Here is a 24,371-nt window from a genome sequence, read left to right as displayed (position 1 = left end):
TTCATAAAAGATGATGATATTTGCATCAGTTTTTGGAAGATGCAGATGACACCACCCTTATGGCAGAAAGTGAAGAGGAACTGAAGAGCCTCTTGCTGAAAGTGAAAGAGGAGAGTGAAAAAACTGGCTTAAAATTCAACATTCCAAAAATGATGCTCATGGCTTCCAGTTCCATCACTCCATGGCAAATAGATGGGGAGACAATGGAAACAGTGACAGACTTTATTTTCTTGGGCTCCAGAATCACTGCAGATGGTGACTGCAGCTATAAAATTAAGAGACTCTTGCTCCTTGGAAGAAAAGTTATGACCAACCTAGATAGCATATTAAAAAGCAGAGACATTACTGTACAGACTAAGGGCCATCTAGTCAAAGTTATGGTTTTTACAGTAATCATGAATGGATGTGAGAGTTGGACCATAAAGAAAGCTGAGTGCTGAAGAATTGATGCTTTTGAACTGTGGAGTTGGAGAAGACTCTTGAGAGTCCCTTGGACTGCAAGGAGATCCAAACAGTCCATCCTAAAGGAAATCAATCCTGAATATTCATTGGAAAGACTGATGCTGAAGCTGAAGCTCCAATACTTTGACCAACTGATGTGAAGAACTGACTCGTTGGAAAAGACCCAGATGCTGGGAAAGATGGAAGGCAGGAGGAGAAGGGACAACAGAGAATGAGATGGTTGGATGCCATCACCGACTCAGTGGACCTGAGTGTGAGCAAGCTCCGAGAGTTGGTGATGGACAGGGAGGCCTGGCGTGCTGTGATTCATGGGGTCACAAAGAGTCGGACACTACTGAGCGACTGAACTGAACTGAACTGAAGGAATATAAGACATAAGCCCAACTTCTTGAAGTTTTGTGGCAAATAGTAATGACAAAGAAGTAGTTGTCATTATTTGTAGTTCAAGACAGTTTTACGTACAACTAATGATACCTTTGTTTTAATCTCTTATGTTATATATCAGATGTTGTCTTTTAGAAATATGTAACACTATAGGAAAGAAATAATAGTCATGCTTTCAATTATTTAAAACATTCTTCACCTTTGTCATATAAAATCTTTGAGGCCAAGGAGGCTTCTTCATTAATGGGGCTAAAGTCAAGGTGAAATGTTGTGTTTTTATTTATTTTTAAAACATTTTTGGCCAGACCCCACGACATGTGATCTTGACCAGGGATCACTCCCTTGCCCCTGTATTGGAAGATAAAGTTTTAACCACTGGACCACCAGGGAAGTCCCTTGTGTTTCTATTTAAAGTTGTCTGAGTAATCATTTAAATGGTGTATTGACAATATACATTTTTCATTAAAATTACTCATATAAAGGAAATTACTCATTTTGAGTAGGCAATTTGATTTTGAACATAAAGCTGTAGCATTAAAGTACTACTAGAGACAACATCCCTAATCCAGCATCCCCTTTAAAATATAGGGGGAATATGAGGGGCCAGAATTGGTTTTCCTAGATTACACTGCTAGTTTTCTATCAGAACTGATACTAGATGTCAAGTGTCAGAACTTTGGATCCATTTTTTTTTTTGTTTTACATTTTCCATGTCCACAAAAAATGGTCTGCAAAGACTTTTTTTTTTTTTTTTTTTTTTTTAAGCAAGGACATTCTTTATGATTACTACTAGTAGTTTGAAATTTACAAGAATGATTTTTGATATTTTATTGTATTCTAGTTATTTGAAAATTAGTAAAATGCATAAGTTTATATAGCCATTATCTTTTGGCTATAGTATTTGAAATGTAGAATGCGGAATACTCATTTTTCTCTCCACAGAAATGGTTTTTCTTTACTAAAGGATCACTTATTGGTGATTTAGTGTCATTTATTTGTGATTTAGTATCACTATTGGTGAATTTAAGTTTCTTTAATTTCTTGGTATTGTTATTTCTGTGTCCAACTTGATTAATTCTGTTTTTAACAAAATTATATCATGAAGTTTAATAATAAGAGGATTTTTCTTGTGAAAATAGTTATTTCAGAAATCTGTCAAATTACATTAGCAACCCTAAATTCTGAACCTTATCAGAATATCCTTTAGCTAGGTATATTTTTTTTTAAATATATATTTTTTTACAACTGAAGACTCTTCTGACCATAAGATCATTTAGATATAATACATATCAATAGATATACTTGGCCAATAATCATATAATGGGGTACATAAAAAGGTTAAGGACTTTGCATAGTAACACTTGACTTCTCTGTGGTGTTGGCAAAATCTGAAAATTGACTTGAACAGAAAGAAGTCAGTGTATTCCAACTAAGTCACCTTATTCCATCTACATTGGAGAAATTGTAAAATGCATATATGGTTCAATTCATCAAAAATATAAGCGTTACAAATGGAGTTTTCCATTGAGAATAAATATTTCGTTTTGGTCTGACATAAATCCAAGGGACCCTGAAAAAAAAAGATTAATATAATTTCTCAGTCACTACATCATTAATATTTTATGTATAAATAGAAATTCATAAAATGAATTTAAGTGACAAATTATGTACTATAACATTTATTTACTACCAAGAAATTTGGAGATTACATAGTGAGGAGTTGAGATTAAAATGTTTACAACCAAGAGAATTAATTGAAATTGATAACTGTTGTAGATGGCTACCATTATTGCTGTTAAACTTGCAAGTTGGAATAGGTGGGCTTGATCTTTTGCACACAGAAAAGTTCATAAAAACTGCTTTTAATTGACTTTATAGTATTTCTTGGTAAATCGTGCAGTAGGTGGTTATAAAATTCATGTGAACTTTTATGTATACAAATGTCAGATCACGTACAGGTTTCATTAATTATATATAGTTTAAACTTCCAACAATAAAAACAGAAGCCAAAAAATTAAATACAATAAAAAATGAAATATTTATTCATTTGGCTCAATAATGACATAGCTCACCATTCTTTTTAATAATAGCAATTCCCTGCATGCAGTTCATCAATACACTACAAGTAAATAGTTGTGTAAAAGGAATTAACATTACTCTTTTGGTTTGTGCAAAAACAAAAATTTATATCATGTTAAGTAATTGCACAACTTTGCCACTATGTTCATGGCTAAAAGGGACGTAGCCCAAGTTATATCTCTGATAGCTTTAGTGCAGCAGGAATTAAAAAAATAAGACTAGTCTGCATAAGCAAATACTACAAAAGTTGAGTTAAAAAAAAACCTTCCATGAATAAAGGGTTATATTGAGGCAACCATAGTTGGTAGAAAATGACCTAGGTTTGAATATTTGACCAATGTATATCCTACTGGAATGATAGAAAATATATTATAACAAAGAAATCCACAAAACCCATTGTCTAACTTTTAGGAAATTATCCATTGAAAAGTCTAATGGATTCAAAAGTTTGGAGTTGTGATTAAAAATAAAAAGCAAAAGCATAAAGTAAAATAAATTGCCATGTCATCAACTTGAAAATAATTATCTTATGTATAAAATGCAGCAAATAAAATTGATCATATTTTTACATTATTTATATTTAAACAAGTTTTGGACATATTTTTAGCAAAATACGAAGTATATGTTTTGACAGTAGGCAGTATGCAGTGTGTTTCCTCGAATCTAGAGAGACACCATATGACACTCAAACTGAATTAAAAATGGAAAAGGAAAAGTGCTTTTAAATAACTGCAAGCTATTCTGCTTGACTTACTAGACATAGAGCAGGTTGAAATCACTCTACTACCAGCATGTGACTTCTAACCAAGACTTGTGAAGAATGGATTGTGTAAAATAGAGCAGCATAGGCAATTAACATGCATTAGTGATAGTCTTCAAACTATTTATGTTTAATGAATGGTGCAGGATACATCCCTGTTGGAAGCTTGCAAAAGACACATATACTGTGGTACATATTTGATTTAATAGGAGTTGTTTATCAGGAGATATATATATATGTGTGTGTGTGTGTGTGTGTGTGTATATATATATCTGCAAATATGCGCCCACAGGATAAAATAACTATTTACATAACAGAGGGTGTGTTTAATTGACATAAAATGTCAGCTTTGCTGAGAGCAGAAGATGGCAAAGCAATACTGCAGCAGAAAGTGGAACAACTATTCTAAAGTGATGCTTTAGATATACTTTTCTAGAACAGATTTATTAGATTACTTTTTTGGGGAAAGCATTTAACCAAAATTAAATATAGTGCTCTGGAACTTAGAATAAAATTTGCACTTGCTGAAACAGAATACTTTGCATAAAAATAATCCTTTAAAAATTAGAGGAGACTTTACAGGCACATAACTGTTTAGATATAAACAAATGTAGACTAAAACACTTTCAAAATTAAAGCCGTCTAGAAAATGGAAGTACCTGATAGTGTTAGAATTTTTTTCTGGTTTTGAGCAAGAATTTCATCTCTTGGGCAAAGCTCTTGTCTGATTTGAGAAACTTATGGAGTAGGAATACAGGGCTCTTATATTCTTTTTTCTCAACCTAAAGCTCATTTACAAAAATAGTGACGTAGTATTATGAATAAACTATGAATTAGCGACCAGGGAAATCCACTAGAACAAATTTTGTAAAAATATGGCAGATGTGGAAGTTAAAAATAGAGTAGATGCAAGTACTGTACTAAAAGTGTTTGGTGTGGTTACAATGATCACTTTGCACAACTATCCCTATGGTCTAGGTAGCCATTGAATTTCTCCTCAGCAGTGTCAGCTGGTAAAGATAACAGTAACCTCCTGTCAGTGTTGATACCCTGACTCACAGAGCTGTAGTGATGGAGAGGTCACTGTCTTGTTATAGGCACTGACCATGAGTATTTGTTAAAACAGTCAGTTTGGCATAGACCTCCTCTGGGAGTTCAGTTGACATATAAACTTTACCTTCTTAGGCTGTAAACAATTGATCACAAAGATAATTCTTTGTTTCTTTTTCTTTTTTTTTTTTTTACTTTTGATTTTCCCTGACCTCTTTCCCTTTGCTTTCTTTTTCTGGTTTGTCTTTCTCAAATTTTTCTTTGTCTGGCTTTGTTACACTATCATAGGAAGGAGGAGAGGTGGTAGAGGAACTCCCATCTGTTTTTTCTGGGGTGGAGTTCCCGTTTAATTTGTCAATAATCATGTCATCTTTTATAGGTAAGTCAATCCTCCCTTTGATCGCCTCTTTGTTATACTCATTCACTACCTTCTTTAACCTTTGCTTTAAAAGATAACACCTGAAATTACGCTGAATGATAGCCGCAGACACCTCCTCTTGTTTGCGTTTCAGAGTGGTTGTGATGGGCTCATAGGAGACTTTGGAGGGGTTCGATGCCATGAACCGATCTTCCATCTGGATTCGAAGGGCATCCATCTCTCCACTCTCACCCAAAACACGCTTTGTAAAGGCAAATAAGATGTCGAGGCAGTGGATCCTGTCCCCACTGACCATGGGCAGGTCCATGGCAATGAGCTGGACTTTGTTTGGTTTTGCTATGAGAAGAGGAGGATCCAGGGCCGCTGCAAAATCAGAGAGCTTGGAGAACTCTATGAACTGGGTGGCATCAGGATCAAACTTCTCCCAAACCTCGTAGAACATCTCAAAGTCGTCCTCACTCAGGGGCTCTGCGCTTTCTTCAGTAGCAACACTGAAGTTCTCCAGGATGACAGCGATGTACATGTTCACCACGACCAGAAATGATATGATGATGTAACTGACGAAAAAGAAAATCCCAACAGACGGGTTTCCACAGTCTCCCTTAACTGAGCTGCCAGGGTGAATTGTGTCAGGGTCACAGTCCGGTGGTGCACTGTTGAGGATAGGTGCTAGCAATCCATCCCAGCCAGCAGAGGTGGTAATCTGGAACAGGCAGATCATGCTGTTGCCAAAGGTCTCAAAGTTGAACATGTCATCAATTCCAGCTTCTTTTTTAACATAGGCAAAGTTGGACATTCCAAAGATGGCATAGATGAACATGACCAGGAACAGCAGGAGGCCGATGTTAAACAATGCAGGAAGGGACATCATCAAAGCAAAGAGCAGTGTGCGGATTCCCTTAGCCCCTTTGATCAGACGCAGGATTCGGCCAATCCTGGCAAGACGGATCACTCGGAACAAGGTAGGGGACACAAAATATTTCTCTATCAGCTCAGCCAGAAACATACCTATGGAAAAATACAGAAAACCGCTAAACAGTGAGTATGTGTTCATAGGCTTATATGAATGCTTTTTCTTTGTGAGGTTATTGAAAACAACAAATTTGTCATGAGTATAAATCTTTAGTATTTGGATCCACTTCCTAACATTACCAATGAAAGAGTATAGAGTTTTATTTAATAATTCTATAATGTCATAAACCGATATGAACCCTTGCAAAATCCTATAAATTAAATAATCTCGTATGGAGATTTCGTATGGAATATTCGTATTGGAATATTTTATGGAATATTAAGTATGGAATTTTCGTATGGAATATTCGTATGGAATTTTAAGACTGCTGCTACTGCTAAGTCACTTCAGTCGTGTCCGACTCTGTGTGACCCCATAGAGGGCAGCCCACCAGGCTCCCCCATCCCTGGGATTCTCCAGGCAAGAATACTGGAGTGGGCTGCCATTTCCTTCTCCAATGCATGAAAGTGAAAAATGAAAGTGAAGTCGCTTGGTCGTGTCCAACTCTTGGCGACCCCATGGACTGCAGCCTACCAGGCGCTTCCATCCATGGGATTTTCCAGTCAAGTGTACTGGAGTGGGGTGCCATTGCCTTCTCTAATTTTAAGATTACATACTCCCAATTACAAAGAATAGTTATCCTCATATATGAAATGTTTCAACAGCAAACAAAGACTGTTTCTTAAATCTTCAAATATATTGCTTTCTTTTTGAATACTGTCATTTTTCAATTAGTGGAAAATGACCAAGAGTGTTGAACTTTAGATCTGTACGCATGATAATTCTCAGATCTAATTTCCATGTTACACAGGTGGTAGGCTCTGGGGGATTTTTTCAACAACTATACTTCTCGGTAAATAAACCATTCTTACCTACGATGGAAAGAATCACTACCACAAAATCAAAGATGTTCCAACCTATGGTGAAGTAGTAGTATCTGAGAGAGATCAATTTCAGCACAAATTCTCCAGTGAACAGGATAATGAACACAAGGTTGATTCGGGACAAAACTAGAGTCATATATTTGCTCTGGTCATCAGTTTCTACCATCATGGTGACCATATTGAGACAGATAAGGATCATGATACTGATATCAAAAACTTGTCTGGTTACAAAATCAAAGACCATTCCTTGGAATTTGTTCTAGAAAGAGAGAGAAAACGAGAAGGTTAATATGCATATTTCATAAATAATGATCCATAAAATTGCAGATGAAGTCCTTCTGTATATGGCCCACTGGATGTGTACCCTTCTCACACTACCTGAAACAAATCTGTTAAAAAAAGAGAAGGAAATGAAAAATGTCATATGACAAAAGCAAAGCATAATTGTTTTATTTAGATTCTATGAGAAGACAAAGCTGAATGACATAAATTGGTGGCAACTGGCTGATAATGTGCATGGACCTTGCTTGATTTTACTAACTGGTAATTTTTACAAAAAATATAACAACTAACAATGAAGATTTACAAAGTAGGTTAATGTAGACAGACTTTTAGATGGAAAAATGTGCCAGTTGATTTATCAACACTTTAGGAATTTTGAATTATGTCTTATTTCTGTCTGTCCATGATCCAAAATATCAGTCATTTTTTATTTAATTCTGCTTCTTCTAACAATAATACTTAAATGACATTCAGTAAAGTAGGTTTATGTCCTTTTGTGTATCCTGCCCTACTTCCTCCCTCCCCTCCCTTCCCTCCTGCCCCACCCCTGCACCCTCTTAAAAATTATGCAAAGTGAAGTCATTTATAAGATTCATGAGACTTTGTCAAGTCCTAGTTCAGCAATTATAGGCTTTGTGACTTTGGGTACAATATATACCTTCTTTGGGTCTTAGTTTCCTGTTCCTTACCCATCTAAGAGGATAGATAATTTAGAATACAACTCTGTGGACATAATACACCATCTTTATGTCTTTGCACTATAATGAAGCTCTACAGGGTATGCATTCTAGATAAATCATTCGTGTGTGTGTGTGTGTGTGTGTGTGTGTGTGTGTATGCTGAAACCGATACTATTTTGATGACACCCTTTCCTTTCTAAGTAGGTGAAAAATTGTTTTCTGTTCATAACAATGGAGAGAACAAATTGCACAGAGGGAGGCCCTGGGTGTTAAATGGGAGGTTTTAAGTTCATCTGCTTAAAAGGACAAGAGGGGGCCATGTAACAGATCAGAGAGGGAGAGAAGGGTGCACTCTTGGCAGCAGTAGGTGGCAGCAGGAGCATGAGCTTGCTTTGGGAGCAGTTACTGGGAACTCTGACTTGGAACTTTTCAACTGACAAGTAAAGAACACTGCCTCATTTTTAGGAACTTAGTAATTCATAGAGTGTAGTAATTGCAAATTGTGTTATACAATATGTACTTTACAATTAGATCACAGTATATATATTGGTGATATCACCTAATATGTTCTGAACCAGCACTGCCCAGTTTCATCATATGGAAATAGGGCTTTGGAATGTTCAAGGAGATGAGTAATTCTTACTGCAGGCCGAGGTATGGGTTTCTGAGGTTTCTTAGACCCAAGTTTCTTCATTGCATTGTAGTATTTTTTCTGTTCCTCTGTCATAAAGATGTCTTGACCTCCAAAGTAAAGACATAGTAGAAAACTGGTTACAATCCAGCCTGTATTACAGCAATACTTTAACAAAAATAATTCTGAGTCATTCCTTTAATCCTTCTTTTCAATTTTTAAATGGATCTTACCCTACTTCATATAGATATATCCTGCTTTTTGGTTTTATGTGAAATTCTGAGTACCTTAACATTATGTAAAACCCATAATCACATAAAACTGTGATTAGTACAGGATTCTAATTTGATAATATTATGTTTAGAAGGAGGCTCAGGGGTCTCAAATATGTTTTCATTAAGGAAAAAATTCTTAGTTCATTTCAGTGTTGACAGCTTTATTTTTTTATTCAACACTTTTTGAGCACTTGCTGTGTGTAAGACAATGTACCCAGTATCAGAATTACATAGATTTACATCTACATGTATCTATATGCATCTATATATAAACAGATAAAACAACCCGTCACTGCAGAGATAACAATAAACTCCAGGATTCAGAAACAGGCTTTATATAGGGGAGCAGTTCAGATGTTAAACAATCTGCCTGCAATGCAGGAGACCCAGGTTCAATCCCTGGGTTGGGAAGATTCCCCTGGAGAAGAGAATGGCTGCCCACCCCAGCATTCTTGGCTGGGAGATCCCATGGACAGAGGAGCCTGGCGGACTACAGTCCATAGTGTTGCAGAGTTGAACACAACTGAGCTAGTAACACGCTTAAGCTAGACCTTAAGCTAGAGTATGATTAAGGGTTTGCTGGACAAAGCATTTTAGGGGGAAAAAATATGCTGTGTAAAGTGACAGGGAAAAGAGCATACCTTGTTCAGAAAAGGGCAGAAAATCCATGGAGCTGTGTGTGTAGCAGTGATAGTGTTAATGGTGGGTGGGTGGTTACTGAGGAGGAGGGAAGTGAATATAGAAAGTGTGTAGGAGAAGATGAAGCTGGAAGACTGGGTGGAGATAATTCCTGAAAGGCTCTGTAAGCAAGGGTAAAGCATTGAGGCCCACTGGATGTTTTGAGGCAATATGGTCATATTTCTAAGTCAGAATGACACTATAGCAGATCTGCAGAGGATGAACCTGGAGAGGAGCCACCAGTTAGAGGCTGGAATCCTCTGCAGTTGAACTGACCACATAGTGAATGAAAAAGAATATAAAAATGACCTAAGTTGGTCATGACTATGAGTGTCCTGGTTATTGGGATGTAAAAAAACAAAATCTCAGAATGGAGAAAGGTGAGAGCTGAGGAATACTTATCTTCTTTTTCTGTTGGTTGAAGTTATCTATGATGACACCAATGAATAGATTCAGAGTGAAGAATGACCCAAAGATGATAAAGATGACAAAGTATAAGTACATATACAGATTTTCTTCATATACAGGCTGAAGTTTAACCTAAATAATATTGAAAATATTAAATAACATTTAAAAACACAATAAATACTTGGGCTAAACTAAAAATTTGGTGAGTGTTGTTACTTTCTATAGAGCTGTTTTTTGCCTTGACCTGAGATATTGTTCTGCAAAAGCAGTTCTTTTTTTCAAATTAGCATGACCTGGTATAATCTGCCTGCAATGCAGGAGACCCAGACTCCATCTCTGCATCAGGAGGATTTCCTGAAGAAGGGAATGGCTACCCACTCCATTATTCTTGCCTGGAGAATTCCAAGGAGTGAGGAGTCTGGTGGGCTCTAGTCCATGGGGTCGCAAAAAGTCAGACATGACTGAGTGACAAACACTACTAGTATATTGAAAGTTTGTAATTTTTATGATTGTTCTTAAATCTGTTTTTCCATTGGGGCTTACCTGTACATATTCTTTAGAGTAAACAACAGTGGTATAAACAAGGCAAACATTTTGAACCTACTGTTTGTCTTACTATAATTTTTTTTTTTCTGCAGTATTTTCAACTTGGGTTTGGAGTTGAAACCCAAGATAACTCCTTATCTTGGAGATAAGGCTTTAATAACAGAACATCGACTTCTAAGAGGAAAATTCGGCATAAACAGATGTGTGCTGAGGAACTATTTTTATTTCTGTTTTCTAAATTGAGTTTCCCTGAAACTTGCTTACTTTTATCATGATATTTTTGGAAGCCGCTTCACGGACTCTGATTTATCATACTCTCCAGGGATGGGGGAGACTAGTTCCTTCCCGCCTGAGCAGTTTTCCCAACCTTAAGAGTCTCATTTACTGGACTGACCTGACTGACCTGTTATTAGATATATAACAGACATATATTAACCAAAGTATCATTTACATGGAAGTGAACTGGCTTAAAAAGAGAATCTCTACATGCAGTTGTAAATGTTCTGATGGCTTCTAATATAATATTCTGGGCCTTTCAGTTAAATTATCACAAATGTTCACTATGGAAAAATCTAGTAACTATAAATAGTATTTGAGTGATACTTACATCTCGTGAATCAACAGCTGCATACATAATGTCCATCCAGCCTTTAAATGTGGCCTGTTAAACAACATATATTTGAATTCTGCATAAAAACCTAATCCAACAGTATGCATTTTACCATATGAAAATATGATAGTTATTAAAAATAATTTTTTGTATAATATTTTGAAATACTTTACAAAGAGGCTGGAATCCTCTGCAGTTGAAATTTCAATGAAACTGAAATTGAATAGTATTTTATTTCAAAACTGGAACTCGTTTTGTCTTGGAAGGTATTCTATTTTTTTCTGCGCTAACATTTAACTAGATGAATCTCAGTCTCAAATCACTTTCAGAAGCTAAGCTCTATCATTCAAACCTCTGGTGTGTTTAAGCACTCAACTGTTTTGGTTAATTTCTTGATTAGTTAATATATTGTGAATTAAGTCAAAATAATTAAATATTACACATTTTTGAAATCTACGCCAAAAGATTTGCATTTCCATACCTAATAGATCTAAACCCTGATGATGTTGATACTTAATTATCTGGCTAATAATCTATACATTTAATTAATTACTACTATATATATTACTATTTTAATACAGAAAATTGCTTCTTTGGCAATTATTGGTACAGAAAACTAAAAATGGTAATAGCGCAATAACAATAATAGAATAAGAAAAAAACAGGAAGCAGAAATATGAAATCATATTAAAACACTAACAACTGAACACGGGGGGAAATATATTAAAATCACTGCAAGATATCTTCTTTACAGTCAAGTCAAGCTGATAGTACAGCTATTAGTGTACAGCTGTTATCATCAGCTACTTTTGTGCTGTCAGATATTAATCACTCAGAGAACATCAGAGAAATGATTTACTTGAAATCTTTTTCAAAACTCATACAGTAGGTACTTACCACTTGAAGCAGTGCAAGATAGCCAGCTCCAACATTATCAAAATTTACTTTCACATTTTTCCACCGAGCTTTCTTGCCAAGAGCCTGACAGTCACTCAAATTGTTAACTTCACTAACATCAAACATGTTACCCGTTGTCGTGTTTACACAGTGGTAGAACTTGCCAGCAAACAAATTCACACCCATAATGCTAAAGATCAGCCAGAAGATGAGACAAACCAACAGCACATTCATGATAGAGGGAATTGCTCCAACAAGAGCATTCACAACGACCTAGAAGAGGAGATAAGGATAAGGCAGCTTACAAATTGTTAAAATGGAAACCATTTCTTCGATTATATAGTTAACATAAAATGGGTGTTTAATGAGTTAAATAAAAATCTAGGTGGACAAGTTGTTTCTTCCGATATTTTCTAGAACATATTCAGTAAGGGAAAACAGACAGTGACACAACTAAAAAGCTAAAGGATTTAAGGAAAGCAAAATATTCCAAAGTATGAAAAGAAATAAACAAAAACCTGATAGAGTAAGATGGAGTCAGAAAATGTTTGTATGCTGGGGAAAAAAAGAAAAAAAATGTATTAAATACCAACAGAAGAAGTAATCATCATTCAGCAATTCATTTTAATTTTCAAAGGTATTAATGAGTAATTGGTGGTTTGAAAACATGGTTAAACAAGCCCACTACAAAGAAACAAAGTAATGATAATGCCTTAAATCTATGTCCCCAGATTAAGCTAATTTTTGATGATGATGAAGAATAGTATTAGGAATTTGCAAGGTCATTTTTTCCCATACTAATTACTAATTTTTTAAAAAGTAAATTAAGATGGGAAATAATATGGAATTTATCTCTGGACATAAAAGTACTGAACGTATTCCCATTATTATTGTTCCAAATCTCTTAAAGGTTTACTTCGGGGCACTCGTTACTTTACCAACCCAGGCCAACCTATTTGATGAAGGAGAAGTTCCATCACCTTTCCTCTAATTAAATTCACAAGAGATTAATATGTATTTTCAAATCTCTATCAGTTTGTGTGTTTTCTTATCTAATTAACCTGTTTTATCTAATTAATTAAAATTGGGACTATTTTGTTAAGCACTTATAAGTGAAACTATTGTTTTAAAATGCTGAAACATTATTTTAGAAATCAACACCAGAGAATTGTAAATTAATATCAAAACTTGAAATCGAAAATTGTAAAAACTTCATATGCTAGTTGAATCTTATTTCTTATAGAAATTGTCATGTATATTATACCAAAACCAGTTTTTTTTGCTCTAAAATTTGTGTAAAATGACCTCACATAAATTTTCTTATCAAGTAAATGCATGGTACCTTTTACCATATTTTATACCTAGAATATTAATTCTGTCATATTATGAGAATTAAAAATGTTAATGTAGAATAGTTTTCAGATTAGAGCAAATTTGGAAGTTTTTAATTTTATTCAGTTGCTGTCTGCCCTCAAAAATGAATTATTGATATGAAGCCATGCAATCAGATGAAGGCTTAAATGCCAGTAATACTAAAAGATTGGTATGGAAAAAGCTTGAAATTACATAATAATTTTTAAAAATTTTATCTTGTGTGTTTATTTCTCAAGTAACAGTGAAGTAAAATTATAATGTAACACTAAGTATTTCCTTGCTTACAGCACATCTGGAGAGTGGTTTCATTCTTCCTGGTGAGTGAATCTCAAAATCAAGCCTTAAGTGTTTTTACTGCTTCAACAAACCACCTCCTAACATAAAAGCCCTATGGCCTAGAAGAAATTCAATATCCATGTGCATTTGCAAGCTGGATTAAACAAAGCTGGCCTTAGTCCTAACTAGTATTTTGAGGGGTGTGGCAAGTAGATGTTAATATTGTGTGCTTTATGTTTAGATGCATTAAATGTACACTAAGGAAGAGAGATGGAGAGGCAACTACAAGTGCTAATGGAAAAAGTGAACCTCGTTCAGAATGCTTTCTTAAAAGGGAGATGTGTAAAACAAACCCCAGGGGTTGCCTGCAATGCTTAGTTAATTATCCTAACCCCTACTTTGGTTGCTTAGGATATACAGATTTTGTTAGAGACTACAATTTAGTGTTGTTTTCTTGCACAAGAACTTTTTATTACCAATATTAATGGAAGAAGTAGAGCACACAAAAATTTCATTACTAGTTATTTTTAAGAAATCAAACTACCTATTGAAAGGAAGAATATCTCCTCCTAGGATAAATGTCAGTAGTAAACAGTCATTATAAAATGTATAAGCAGTGAAAAGAAATAAATGGCAACATAGAGTTTGTAGTTGTGTGGAAACATCCTTGATCTGTTACCAGGAGACCTGGATTCTAGTTTTAGTACTGCCACAATAATTTTTTTGAGGGCCTGTTTTAGTTTCAGGAGGCTAGGCATAGTGATTTTTAGGAATTCCGCTTTGAAATTGTATAATTCTATGAAAAAAGTGTCAGAAGAGTGTGGCACCCCTCTGTATCTAAATCATTACCTACAGTTAATTTTGATATGAATCATCAGAGCTTTTATTCTTCTTACCCTCATGCCTTCAAACCGGGATAAAGCTCTCAGAGGTCTTAAAGCTCTTAATGTCCGTAGGGATTTGATGGCACCAAGTTCTGAGTAGCCAAGAGCATTGGCTACCAAGCTAACCAAAGAAACCTGAAGAAGAAACAAATATCAGTCAGTCCACCAGGAAAGAAACTATTGACTAAAGGCATGAGATGTAATATCTCTTCTTTAATGCCAATCAAACAAAGCTTTAGACATCCCTTGGCAGCCTTCATTCTCTGCATAGTAGTGTGCTCATTTTACCTTTCCAGTCTCATATTAATTGCTTTTCTCACCAGTGAAACTGGAGTCCTTGCCCATTTATGTAGACATCCATAAGGCCCTCCAGTTAGATATTTTACCCATGGAGCCCTTTTCAGCCCAGACGTGGACCACTGATGATTTGAGATTTAATTCAAAAGTCATATCCTTCATAGACCTGTGTTTAACATCATTGATTAATAATCATACTTCATCTCCAAGTTTTTCAGTATCTTGGTTATGTGTATTGCAGGTGCTGACCATACTTCCAGGTCACATTAACTTTTTATGGACTGAAATGAAACATTCATCTTTTAATGTTTCTAATAATACCTGGTTGAATATGCTTTAGTCAGTATATATTAGATAAATAAGCAAAGAAGAAAATATTACCTGCAAAACATTTTATCAGACTACATAGTTTCATAACAATGAAAAATTTTTTAATCTAAACTATTGGACTTATGATTTAGAATACAACACCTCTCATTCAGAGTGATGATATATCTTTCTGATATTTACATAAATGTTAAGTTTTACTTAAATATATGAAAGATTAAAGAAGACGTGTCTTTTTTAGGAGGAAGAAGCACTATTTGCTTTGATTTTCTTTTAATAGGCTGGCTTAGTCGTTTAGTCATGTCTGACTCTTTGCGACCCCATGAACTATAGCCTGCCAGGCTTCTCTGTCCATGGGGATTCTCTAGGCAAGAATACTAGAGTGGATTGCCATGCCCTACTCCAGGGAAGCCAGCATTTATTGAGTGTTGAACATTTACTATATGTTAGGTTCTGTTCTGATGGTCTTACACGTATAAATCTCAAGAAGTAGGTTGTATTACTTTTGCCTTTTCATTGATAAAGAAGTTGAGTTTCTCCCACACCTCTCCTCTTCAAAAAAATAAAAAGATGTACAGGTAGAAAGAGATGAAGTTAGAACCCAAATGATTGGACTTCAAAACCGCATCTTAACCTTTTCCCTCCATTACCAGAAATTCATTCTTAATCTGAACCACAAAACTCAAGAAATGACTTGAGTGATTATCTTCTCATATCTTGTAAGGATTATATAAAGCTAGTCCTTTTCTTGATGCATAGGAGAGAGGATAATTTAGACATCCACTGGATGGCCTCAGGGCCATGGTGTAAAGGTGACACCAAAACCAGAACTGAGACTTTAAGGCAGATGGAGCCACTATCCCCTTATTAGTATTGAACAGAAAAATAAATGACTTGAATGTTAGATTTGACTAGTGGCAGTATAATTTATTGAGCTATTAATTTCTGTCTAGTGTTCACTGCTACAGAAAACTGGGAAGATGGAGAAGGTTATTATTAGAGAACACACAGGCTTCTACATTCTGGACTCATTTGCCTCAGGAAGCATTCACAACTTCTTTAAGTTTCTGCAGCTGCTTCTGAAGACTTATCTTCCGAACCAGGTCCTGAGACCTGGGCATTTAAAGGGAAAGTCAAAGTGTCAGTTGCTTAGTCTTATCTGACTCTTTACGACGCCATGGACTATAGCCTGCTAGGCTCCTCTGTCCATGGAATTCTCCAGGCAAGAATACTACCATTTCCTTCTCTAGGGGATCTTCCTGACCCAGGGATTGAACCCAGGTCTCTTGCATTGGAGGCAGATTCTTTACCATCTTAGCCACCAGGGAAGCCCCATTTAAAGGAAAGGGGCAGGAAATTTCTCAAGACTGTGAAGTAAGGAAGCTTATGCTTTAAAAGGAAAAGAAAGACAATGACTAGAGCCAGGAGATTCTAGAAGGACAGCAAGTTGTGGCTTCAGAGCTGAGAGGCACCACTTGCGTATAACTACCCCATCACACTGGGGTGGCTCTGTGTATTGCTAGAGAAGCTGAACACTAGTGAACCCCTCTTTTTTATGCACCTTATGTCATTTTGTGTAGAACAAAAACTCGTTTTATTGCATTAATTATTGTGAAAAACTTAATATGGTTTAAACTAAATTTTGAAGTTAATTTTAAAGATTTGAAATATTCTTAAAGTTGGAAGATGATGCCTAATGTTGGTGCCTGTGTGCATGCTCAGTCATGTCCAGCTCTCTGCAGCTCCATGGACTGTAGCCCACTGGGCTCCTCAGTTGCTAAGGTGCTGTAAAACTTACAATGATCTTTTCCATTCTTGAGCTGTGTCTCAGAGTAGTCAAATGATTAGTCCAAGAAAAGGTGGCAGGGGGCAAGAACATAACTGGAATTTCTGTTTTCAGGTCCAGTGTGTTTCCCACCTCAGCAACTTCATACCCGACCTTTCAATACAGTGTTTTAGTCTCTTATGCTCAACACAAAAGGCATTCTTACTAAGGTATCCTAAGTGTAACAGAACCTCTTTACCAAAAACTGAATTTTTAATACAAATTTACATGACTCTAGGTACCTTACTGTCCACAAAATATATGAAACTGTCTGTGCTAGAGGCTTCAGGGGGTGGTTTAGTTGTCAGTCACACCTTCCACATTCCAGTGGCAGTTGAGACTGAGAACAAAAGTAATAATGCAGGAAGGAGTTGATGGTTCTGAAGACATTGGAAGTCCTGTGATTGTTTAATGAATCAAGTGATATGACATTGTTTCCCTTGAAAATGGCTAAAGATAATTTTTTTTAACTTCAGTAAAAGCAGTTAAAAGATTAAAACCATAGGATCACCTCCATGCATTGAGATGATACATTTCAGTGCAAAAGCTTGCTTGATTTTTAATTGAGAAATTTAGAAGTGTTTCTATTAAAACCAGAAATGAAAAAAAAAAATGCCAGCTACAAACATTATTTTCCCCCCAACATTATTATTAAACACTCTGTAAAAAGAAATAAGAGCTAAAACAATTGGAAAAGTAGAAGTCATTATTTACATATATGTTAATGTTGACCTAAAAAACCAGAATAAAATGAAAACTATTATAAACAATAATATAATTATTTTAGGTTATGATTGATATATTTTTATATTAATTTTTTAAAGTTTATATGTGTCTTTTGAAACTGCACAAACTTTAAAATATTATAAAGAAAAAACAGTATAAGAATAATCTAAAATATTATTGTTTTAAGAAGAGCAATCAGAAAGGACAAATTCCACCCAATATTAAAGCTAACTATAGGATCTTCAATAATTAAAGCTGTCATATAAATAAACAAAAAAGTGAATGAAACAAATCTAAATTGGACCCAAGGCATACTGGCATACCGAGTTTTAGCATATAGAAAATGGTAGTATTTTAAGTGAGAGGTGAAATAAACAAGGGGGACATTTTGAAATGTTTCAAAATGTTGAAATCATTTTGAGGACAATAGAATTGGAGCTTTACCTCACACCTTACACCAAAATAAGTTCTAGATTGATCAAAAATTAAAACATAAAAATGAATAAAGAAACAAAACTGAAAAAAATTGAGAGAAAAAGCATGAGAAAATGTTTTAATAATCTTAAAGCAAATGGTCTTTATAAGCATAAGAAAAGCCAAAAAGGGGGGAAAAAAAGGCTGATATATTTGACTAAATCAATATGGAAAACCTTTTTACATGACAAAAAAGCTCAAAAGACAAAAGCCCAAGTCGGCAAAATAGTCATACCACATGTGACAAAGTAGTAAACTTCCTTAATGTAAAAAGAAGTCCTACTAATCAGTAACAAAAAGGTCATTAACCGTAACATACAAATTCCCTCTAAACTTTCATTTTAATATATTTGTTTGACCAGCACATTTATTTATTATACTCCTTATTGAAATTCAACTAGAAGAAAAGCAAAAGAATACACAGAGAATGCACAAAGGGACGAGAAGGAAGAAGGTTTTAAAAAGTTCTGGAGTTTAATAAAAAATTAAGTGCACTGGAATGATCACTTTCTCCACAGAGCAAAAGCAGCAGCAGAGACACAAGTGCTTGCAGAAGTAAGTCAGATTTTTCTAGTGGGCTCTGAAAAGGTTCTGGACCTGGAGGCACCATGTTCTCCTAAAACAGGGGGTAATGCATGGCACTGAGAATGGAACTGATTCAAAGTCTCTACATAGGGAAGCTGGGCATTCTTGACTGCCTTCATCCACTTCTCCCCAGCTCTGCTAGAGAGCAGAATGGAGTAATACTCTTTTGTGGCTTACAAAGTAAAATCTGTATTTGCTACAGAGGTCAGAACATAGCAACAATGATCTGCACTGTGGTTGGGTTTCCCTGTTAGACCACAAAAGCCTCTTTAATACATCATACGATGGAGGGTTTTCCATTAATACTATCATAGGGTTTAAACAGCCTGTGGACTAATTCAGTATTTCCAAGAGCAAGCACCTAAAGTTTCAGATTGCTAGGTGCATATCTCCTCCCTTTCAGCCCAGAACAGTCCTGTTTATTGTCAGATACACAGCTTCTAAAAAGGGCTCAGGTGATGGTGAGGGACAGGTACAAAGTGTCCATGGAAGTGATGGCAGAGGGCTCTTGGCAAAGATGGGAGATTGGGGATAGTGGAGAGGGCAGGATTCTTTAGCTGTGATGGGTAATGTCTATAGTAGGAATGGAGTGAAGACCATCCAGTGTCTGAGAAATGAAGAGTAGTTCGTACGCATCATCAGTCAGGAATGAGAATCCTTACGCTTTTATGTAAGGGGTGTTTGAAACTCAGGGCTGCTTTTTACTTTTGACGTTTTTCTACTTTTATCGTAGGTTTTTGCAGTTTATTTATTTGTCTATAGCTTTTTACGTGACTTGGAAATTCAGAGGAGGGTATGGCAACCCACTCCAGTATTCTTTTCTGGAGAATCCCCATGGACAGAGGAGCCTGGTGGGCCACAGTCCATGGGATTGCAAAGAGTCAAACATGACTGAGCGACTGCTGCTGCTAAGTCACTTCAGTCGTGTCCGACTCTGTGTGATCCCATAGACGGCAGCCCACCAGGCTCCCCCATCCCTGGGATTCTCCAGGCAAGAACACTGGAGTGGGTTGCCATTTCCTTCTCCAATGCATGAAAGTGAAAAGTGAGAGTGAAGTCGCTCAGTCGTGTCCGACTCTTAGCGACCCCATGGACTACAGCCTACCAGGCTCCTCTGTCCATGGGATTTTCCAGGCAAGAGTACTGAGTGGGGTGCCATTGCCTTCTCCTGACTGAGTGACTAAGCACAGGAAATTTACAGTGCTCACCAGACATGTAAAGGCATCTCAGTAATTATGGTTTTGTTTATGGCAGAGGGAAACTGGAGATAACCTTAGTGCTCATTCCTGGAGAACGGATGAGTAAATTCTGGTGGCACATCACTGAACTGCACTATGGAATATAGATACCATGGGTTCCATAGGAATTTCATTTAAATATTCCAGACACCATTTATTTTAATAAAATGAGGATTTTGAGTCAGGTGATTTCTAAGTTTGCTTTTTTGCCTGGAATGCTATGATTCAGTAATTTCAAGATGATTAAAGCAACATAACACAATATGTTATTCATGTTGGTAAGATAAATCACAGTAACTTTACTAATGGATATATCATCTTTAATCAAGTACTCACTCTGCTGGGAAAATACTTGAGTGCTGGTCTGATCAATAGCATGATTACTTATGGGGTATGTATTAATAATTGGGAATCTATCCTTAGGTTTAATTATCATTATTTTCTAGGAAAATAAGAATTGTTTTTGACATTTTACATAACGAACATATGTTATTAGGTTGGCCAAAAAGTTCATTCGGATTTTTCTATACAGAAAAATCCGAATGAACTTTCTGGTTGAACTTTTCGGCCAACCCAATATATAATAAGTTAATAGGTAAGGAATTATTCCATATCTCAATTTCTTCATCTATAAAATCGAGATCACAACAGTGGATGCCTCAGTGGTGGTTGTGATGGCTAAATGAATTAAGGCAAAGATTAGTCATTATTAATATTGTACGTGAGAACCCTTATCTGCCTTCATTTTCATGCTCAGAATCTTAGCAGTGATGAGGTGGTATAATCTCTCACGGGAATGCTTTTAGAAAAAGAAAGAGCCATGTGCATCTTTCTAGGAAGCCATTGCTTGGTCCAACTAGTCATTGTGGTGTTGGTATGGTGTTGAAAAGAAGAGTTCAGACCTCCACTTCCTTTTCCAGTTGGTAATCTGGAGTAGAATTTGCTGATTGACTGTGAAGGGTAAAAGAGAGGGAGAGGCTGAAGATAGGACATTTAGCTTAGCTTCATAAAAACACTACTACCAGAGTAAACAGGACATTCAGGAAGAAATGCATGATTGTAGGGTAAAAGTAATGAATGTACTGTCAGGAGGAGTATCAGTAGGTATTATCTGGGAGGCAATTAGAAATGTGAATGGGGTTTAAGGAAAGACCAGAATTGTGCTAAAACTCATAGTCTTTTAAAAAATGGAACATAGAATTTATGCTGTTAATAGGATTATTTCTTTAAAACTAGCCAGCGAAAAAATTTTCTTATTAATACATTGATAATGGTAAATGAATTAGACACTTCCCAAAAAGGAGCAAAGTGAGTAATTCCTACCAGGAGGCGTTTGTAGAAAAAGCCACAGCACATAGAAGACTGTTTACATAGAACTATGTCTGAGAGACCAGAAATTGATATGAAATGACAGTAATTTATAGCTATCCAGTTCTTTTATCTCAAAATTCTTTTAATTTAATCAAATCTTTCCACAAGAGCTGCAGGTAAAATTCATGGTGGGTATGTATTGATAAGACATCTTATTGTTTTCATTCACCATTGCCAAAGGCAGCCATCTTCAGAGTGTAATGTGCAAAATTTTTGACCAGTGTGAACTTTTTGACCTTTAAATTTATCTGGGCTCTGTTGCAAAACACTGAACAAAGAAGGAGCACAGAGCTAGATAAAGGTGTCTCTGTTACCTATAGCTGTGTGACATCTCTAAATTTCATTTTATAAACCTCATTTTATTAATAGCAAAGTAGAGGTAATATTAAGAATTATATCACAGGATTGCTGAGGATTAATAATATATTACTAAAAAGAGATACTGACAATGAGATTTGTAATGTAGGGGGTTAGGAGGCAGGGTCATTAGAGCCAGACTCCATGGTTACAAAACCAGCTTAGCCTCTTTTTTAGTAGTGTTAGTCACTCAGTCGTGTCTAACTCTTGTAGCTGTGGCCACGTGGATGTAGCCCGTGGACTGTAACCCACCAGGCTCTTCTGTCCACTTCAGACAAGAATACTGGAGTGGGTAGCCATTCCCTTCTCCAGGGGATCTTCCTGATCCAGGAATCAAACCTGGGTCTCCTGCATTGCAGGCAGATTCTTTACCATCTGAGCCACTGAGCCTCATACTTATTTATTGTGTTTACAACAACAACCTTTCTTTGCCTTAGTTTCCTTATCTGCAAAATGAGACTAATTATGGTTTCTAACTTACAGAGTTTTGAAGATTAGGTGAATTAACATATATAAAGTGATTTTAGCAACAGTTGTACACAATAAGCATTAAATCAGAGTTACCAATTTTCTCTATTATTAGGTAAGGCTCTTAATCAGTGCTATTCCCACAGGAACGGCTAGGCATCTTATTGTGGCTACTAACAGCAGTAACAATTCTGGCTTCATTATTGAGGGTGCTGAGATGTCAAGAATAAATGTTAAGAACTAAGGCGAGGGTTACCAGATTCTAGATGTTGATGACAATTGAAAATACACGTTAGAATCAGAAAATGTCCCTGTTCTGCTTTTGTTCACTTCATCAGAGCAGCTGACGAGGATTCTAAGGAGCACTTGAGCAAGCAGGATGTCTGAGTAGCAGATACCAAGCATCCATTTCAGCCACATCAGCAACCTGTGCTGTCTGTAAAGTGGAAATCACTTGTGGGCAATTAATATTTTATGATAGTCGAATCTTTACCTGGAGTGTGTTTTGGACACTTAACAGCTTAGAATAATTTAGAACCAAATTTGAAGTTGTCATGATAGATGCCCAGTATATTTTCTTAGGGATGAAATTTACGCAATAATCTGTAAGGAGTATAAGAATGTGATTTTTTCCCCCATAAACTATGATCAATTTAATACATGTTCACTTCATTCTGTGGATAATAATAGCATCTAAAATATAGCTTGTATAGTTACAATACAGGATAGTTTGGTTTTCATATGAAGATAGTATCTTTTGGCCTTTGGATAGGAGAAAAAAGTTATACAGAATAAAAAAAAAAGTTATACAGAATCAGAAAAAGTGGTCTATCGAGTATGGCATTCTGGCAAAGGAAGATATGGTTTAAGTTGTCCGACTTGATTCCCACCAGAATTATCATACTTGCTGTCTCTGTCTCCTCGCCTCCATTCTTTCCTCAAATTTCCCAATGTTTCTAGTACTTTATTCCCATCACTTCCGTGAGACATCTCTCAACCATGACACCAATGACGTCCATTCTGCCAAATCTAATGTCATTTCTCAGTACTCATGTCACTTGCCTTCCTCACAGCCTCTGACTAAATTGATCCTCTGGACTTCTATGATACCATGTATATTCTGTTTTCCTTTTTCTTCTAATTGCTACTTCTCAATCTAGTTTACCGGTTCCTTGTTTTTTGTGTAACTTCCAAAAGTTGAAGTGTCCCTAGAGTTTGGTCTGAACTCTTGTGTTTGTCATGTTGCATTCTCTGCCTAGGTGAGCTAATCCAGTTGATTCATGACTTCAAAAACCATCTATTTCCTGATGACTTCTCAATTCATAATCAGGTGTTAACTTCTCTTCAGAACCCAAGACTTGTGTAAATCTCACCATATATATACTCTTGAATGTCTAATTGGCATCTCAAACTTAGTGCATCCCTCTTCCATCTACCATCTGCTTGCCCTGTCAAGCCTGTTTTCTGATCTTCCTGATTCCAGTTAATGGTTTCATCTTCCACCCATTTGTTAAGATTGAAAAAAATGTTTTTCAAATCTCCTTTTTCTTCATACTAACATCCAGTTCACCAGTAAGTCTTAACCACCTTAGTCTAAGACATAATCTTCTTTCCTAGACCATTAACACAGTTCCCTCATTGGTCTCCCTGGTTTGACTTTTTCGCTGTTCCTTCTTCATAGCCAGATGTGATCATTTAAGAACAGTAGAACAGATCCATGCTCACCATCCCTCCCTTGCGTTTCTCATTGTAACTGTAATCAGTATACATTAAATTACATTCTCGGCCTTTTGGCTGTGATGTAGTATTGGAGCTTCACAGGTGGCACAGTGGTAAAGAATCCATCTGACAGGAAGGAGACACAAAAGACACAGGTTCGATCCCTGGGTTGGGAAGATCCCCTGGAGTAGGAAAAGGCAACCTGCTTCAGTATTCTTGCCTGAAAAATTCCATGAGCAGAGGAGCCGGCGGGCTACAATTCATGGGGCTGCAAAGAGTCGGACACAACTAAGTGACCAAGCACACATTAAATAACAGTAAAGCATGAACGTCTTACCATGACCCTTGGGTACCTTTCTGAATTCAGCATCTATTACTATTGCCTGTGTTTCATCACACACAAGCACAACAGTTTTCTTTCTGTCTCTTAAGT

General features: G+C 36.2%; 2 protein-coding genes and 1 long non-coding RNA gene across 4 annotated transcripts in view; 2 read left to right on the top strand and 1 right to left on the bottom strand.

The window, feature by feature from the left end:
• The window catches only part of LOC133051132 (uncharacterized), a 106,428-nt gene extending 100,448 nt beyond the window's left edge, over window positions 1-5,980 (top strand). Inside the window, exon 4 of one of the 2 annotated variants that reach the window (XR_009691782.1) lies at window positions 5,897-5,980. This is a non-coding gene — a long non-coding RNA (uncharacterized LOC133051132). The remainder of the gene's footprint in view (window positions 1-5,896) is intronic. The other variant, XR_009691783.1, reaches the window with a different exon arrangement.
• LOC133051131 (sodium channel protein type 3 subunit alpha) overlaps window positions 4,909-24,371 on the bottom strand; it is a 103,100-nt gene continuing 83,637 nt past the window's right edge. Inside the window, exons 22-28 of the mRNA XM_061135554.1 lie at window positions 14,564-14,686; window positions 12,018-12,290; window positions 11,118-11,171; window positions 9,959-10,096; window positions 8,616-8,720; window positions 6,999-7,269; window positions 4,909-6,122 (exon numbers count right to left, since the gene is read on the bottom strand). Of these exons, the coding sequence (XP_060991537.1) occupies window positions 4,927-6,122; window positions 6,999-7,269; window positions 8,616-8,720; window positions 9,959-10,096; window positions 11,118-11,171; window positions 12,018-12,290; window positions 14,564-14,686 (2,160 nt within the window). The 3' untranslated portion in view covers window positions 4,909-4,926. The remainder of the gene's footprint in view (window positions 6,123-6,998; window positions 7,270-8,615; window positions 8,721-9,958; window positions 10,097-11,117; window positions 11,172-12,017; window positions 12,291-14,563; window positions 14,687-24,371) is intronic.
• SCN2A (sodium voltage-gated channel alpha subunit 2) overlaps window positions 5,987-24,371 on the top strand; it is a 285,612-nt gene continuing 267,227 nt past the window's right edge. Inside the window, exons 1-2 of the mRNA XM_061135553.1 lie at window positions 5,987-6,076; window positions 13,679-13,708. The gene's annotated coding sequence lies outside the window, so the exon portion shown is untranslated. The remainder of the gene's footprint in view (window positions 6,077-13,678; window positions 13,709-24,371) is intronic.

This window comes from Dama dama, chromosome 33 (genome assembly GCF_033118175.1).
Source record: "Dama dama isolate Ldn47 chromosome 33, ASM3311817v1, whole genome shotgun sequence".
Lineage (NCBI taxonomy): Eukaryota > Metazoa > Chordata > Mammalia > Artiodactyla > Cervidae > Dama > Dama dama.
Note: the sequence above shows the minus strand (reverse complement) of the source record. Positions and strands in the feature narration are given on the sequence as shown.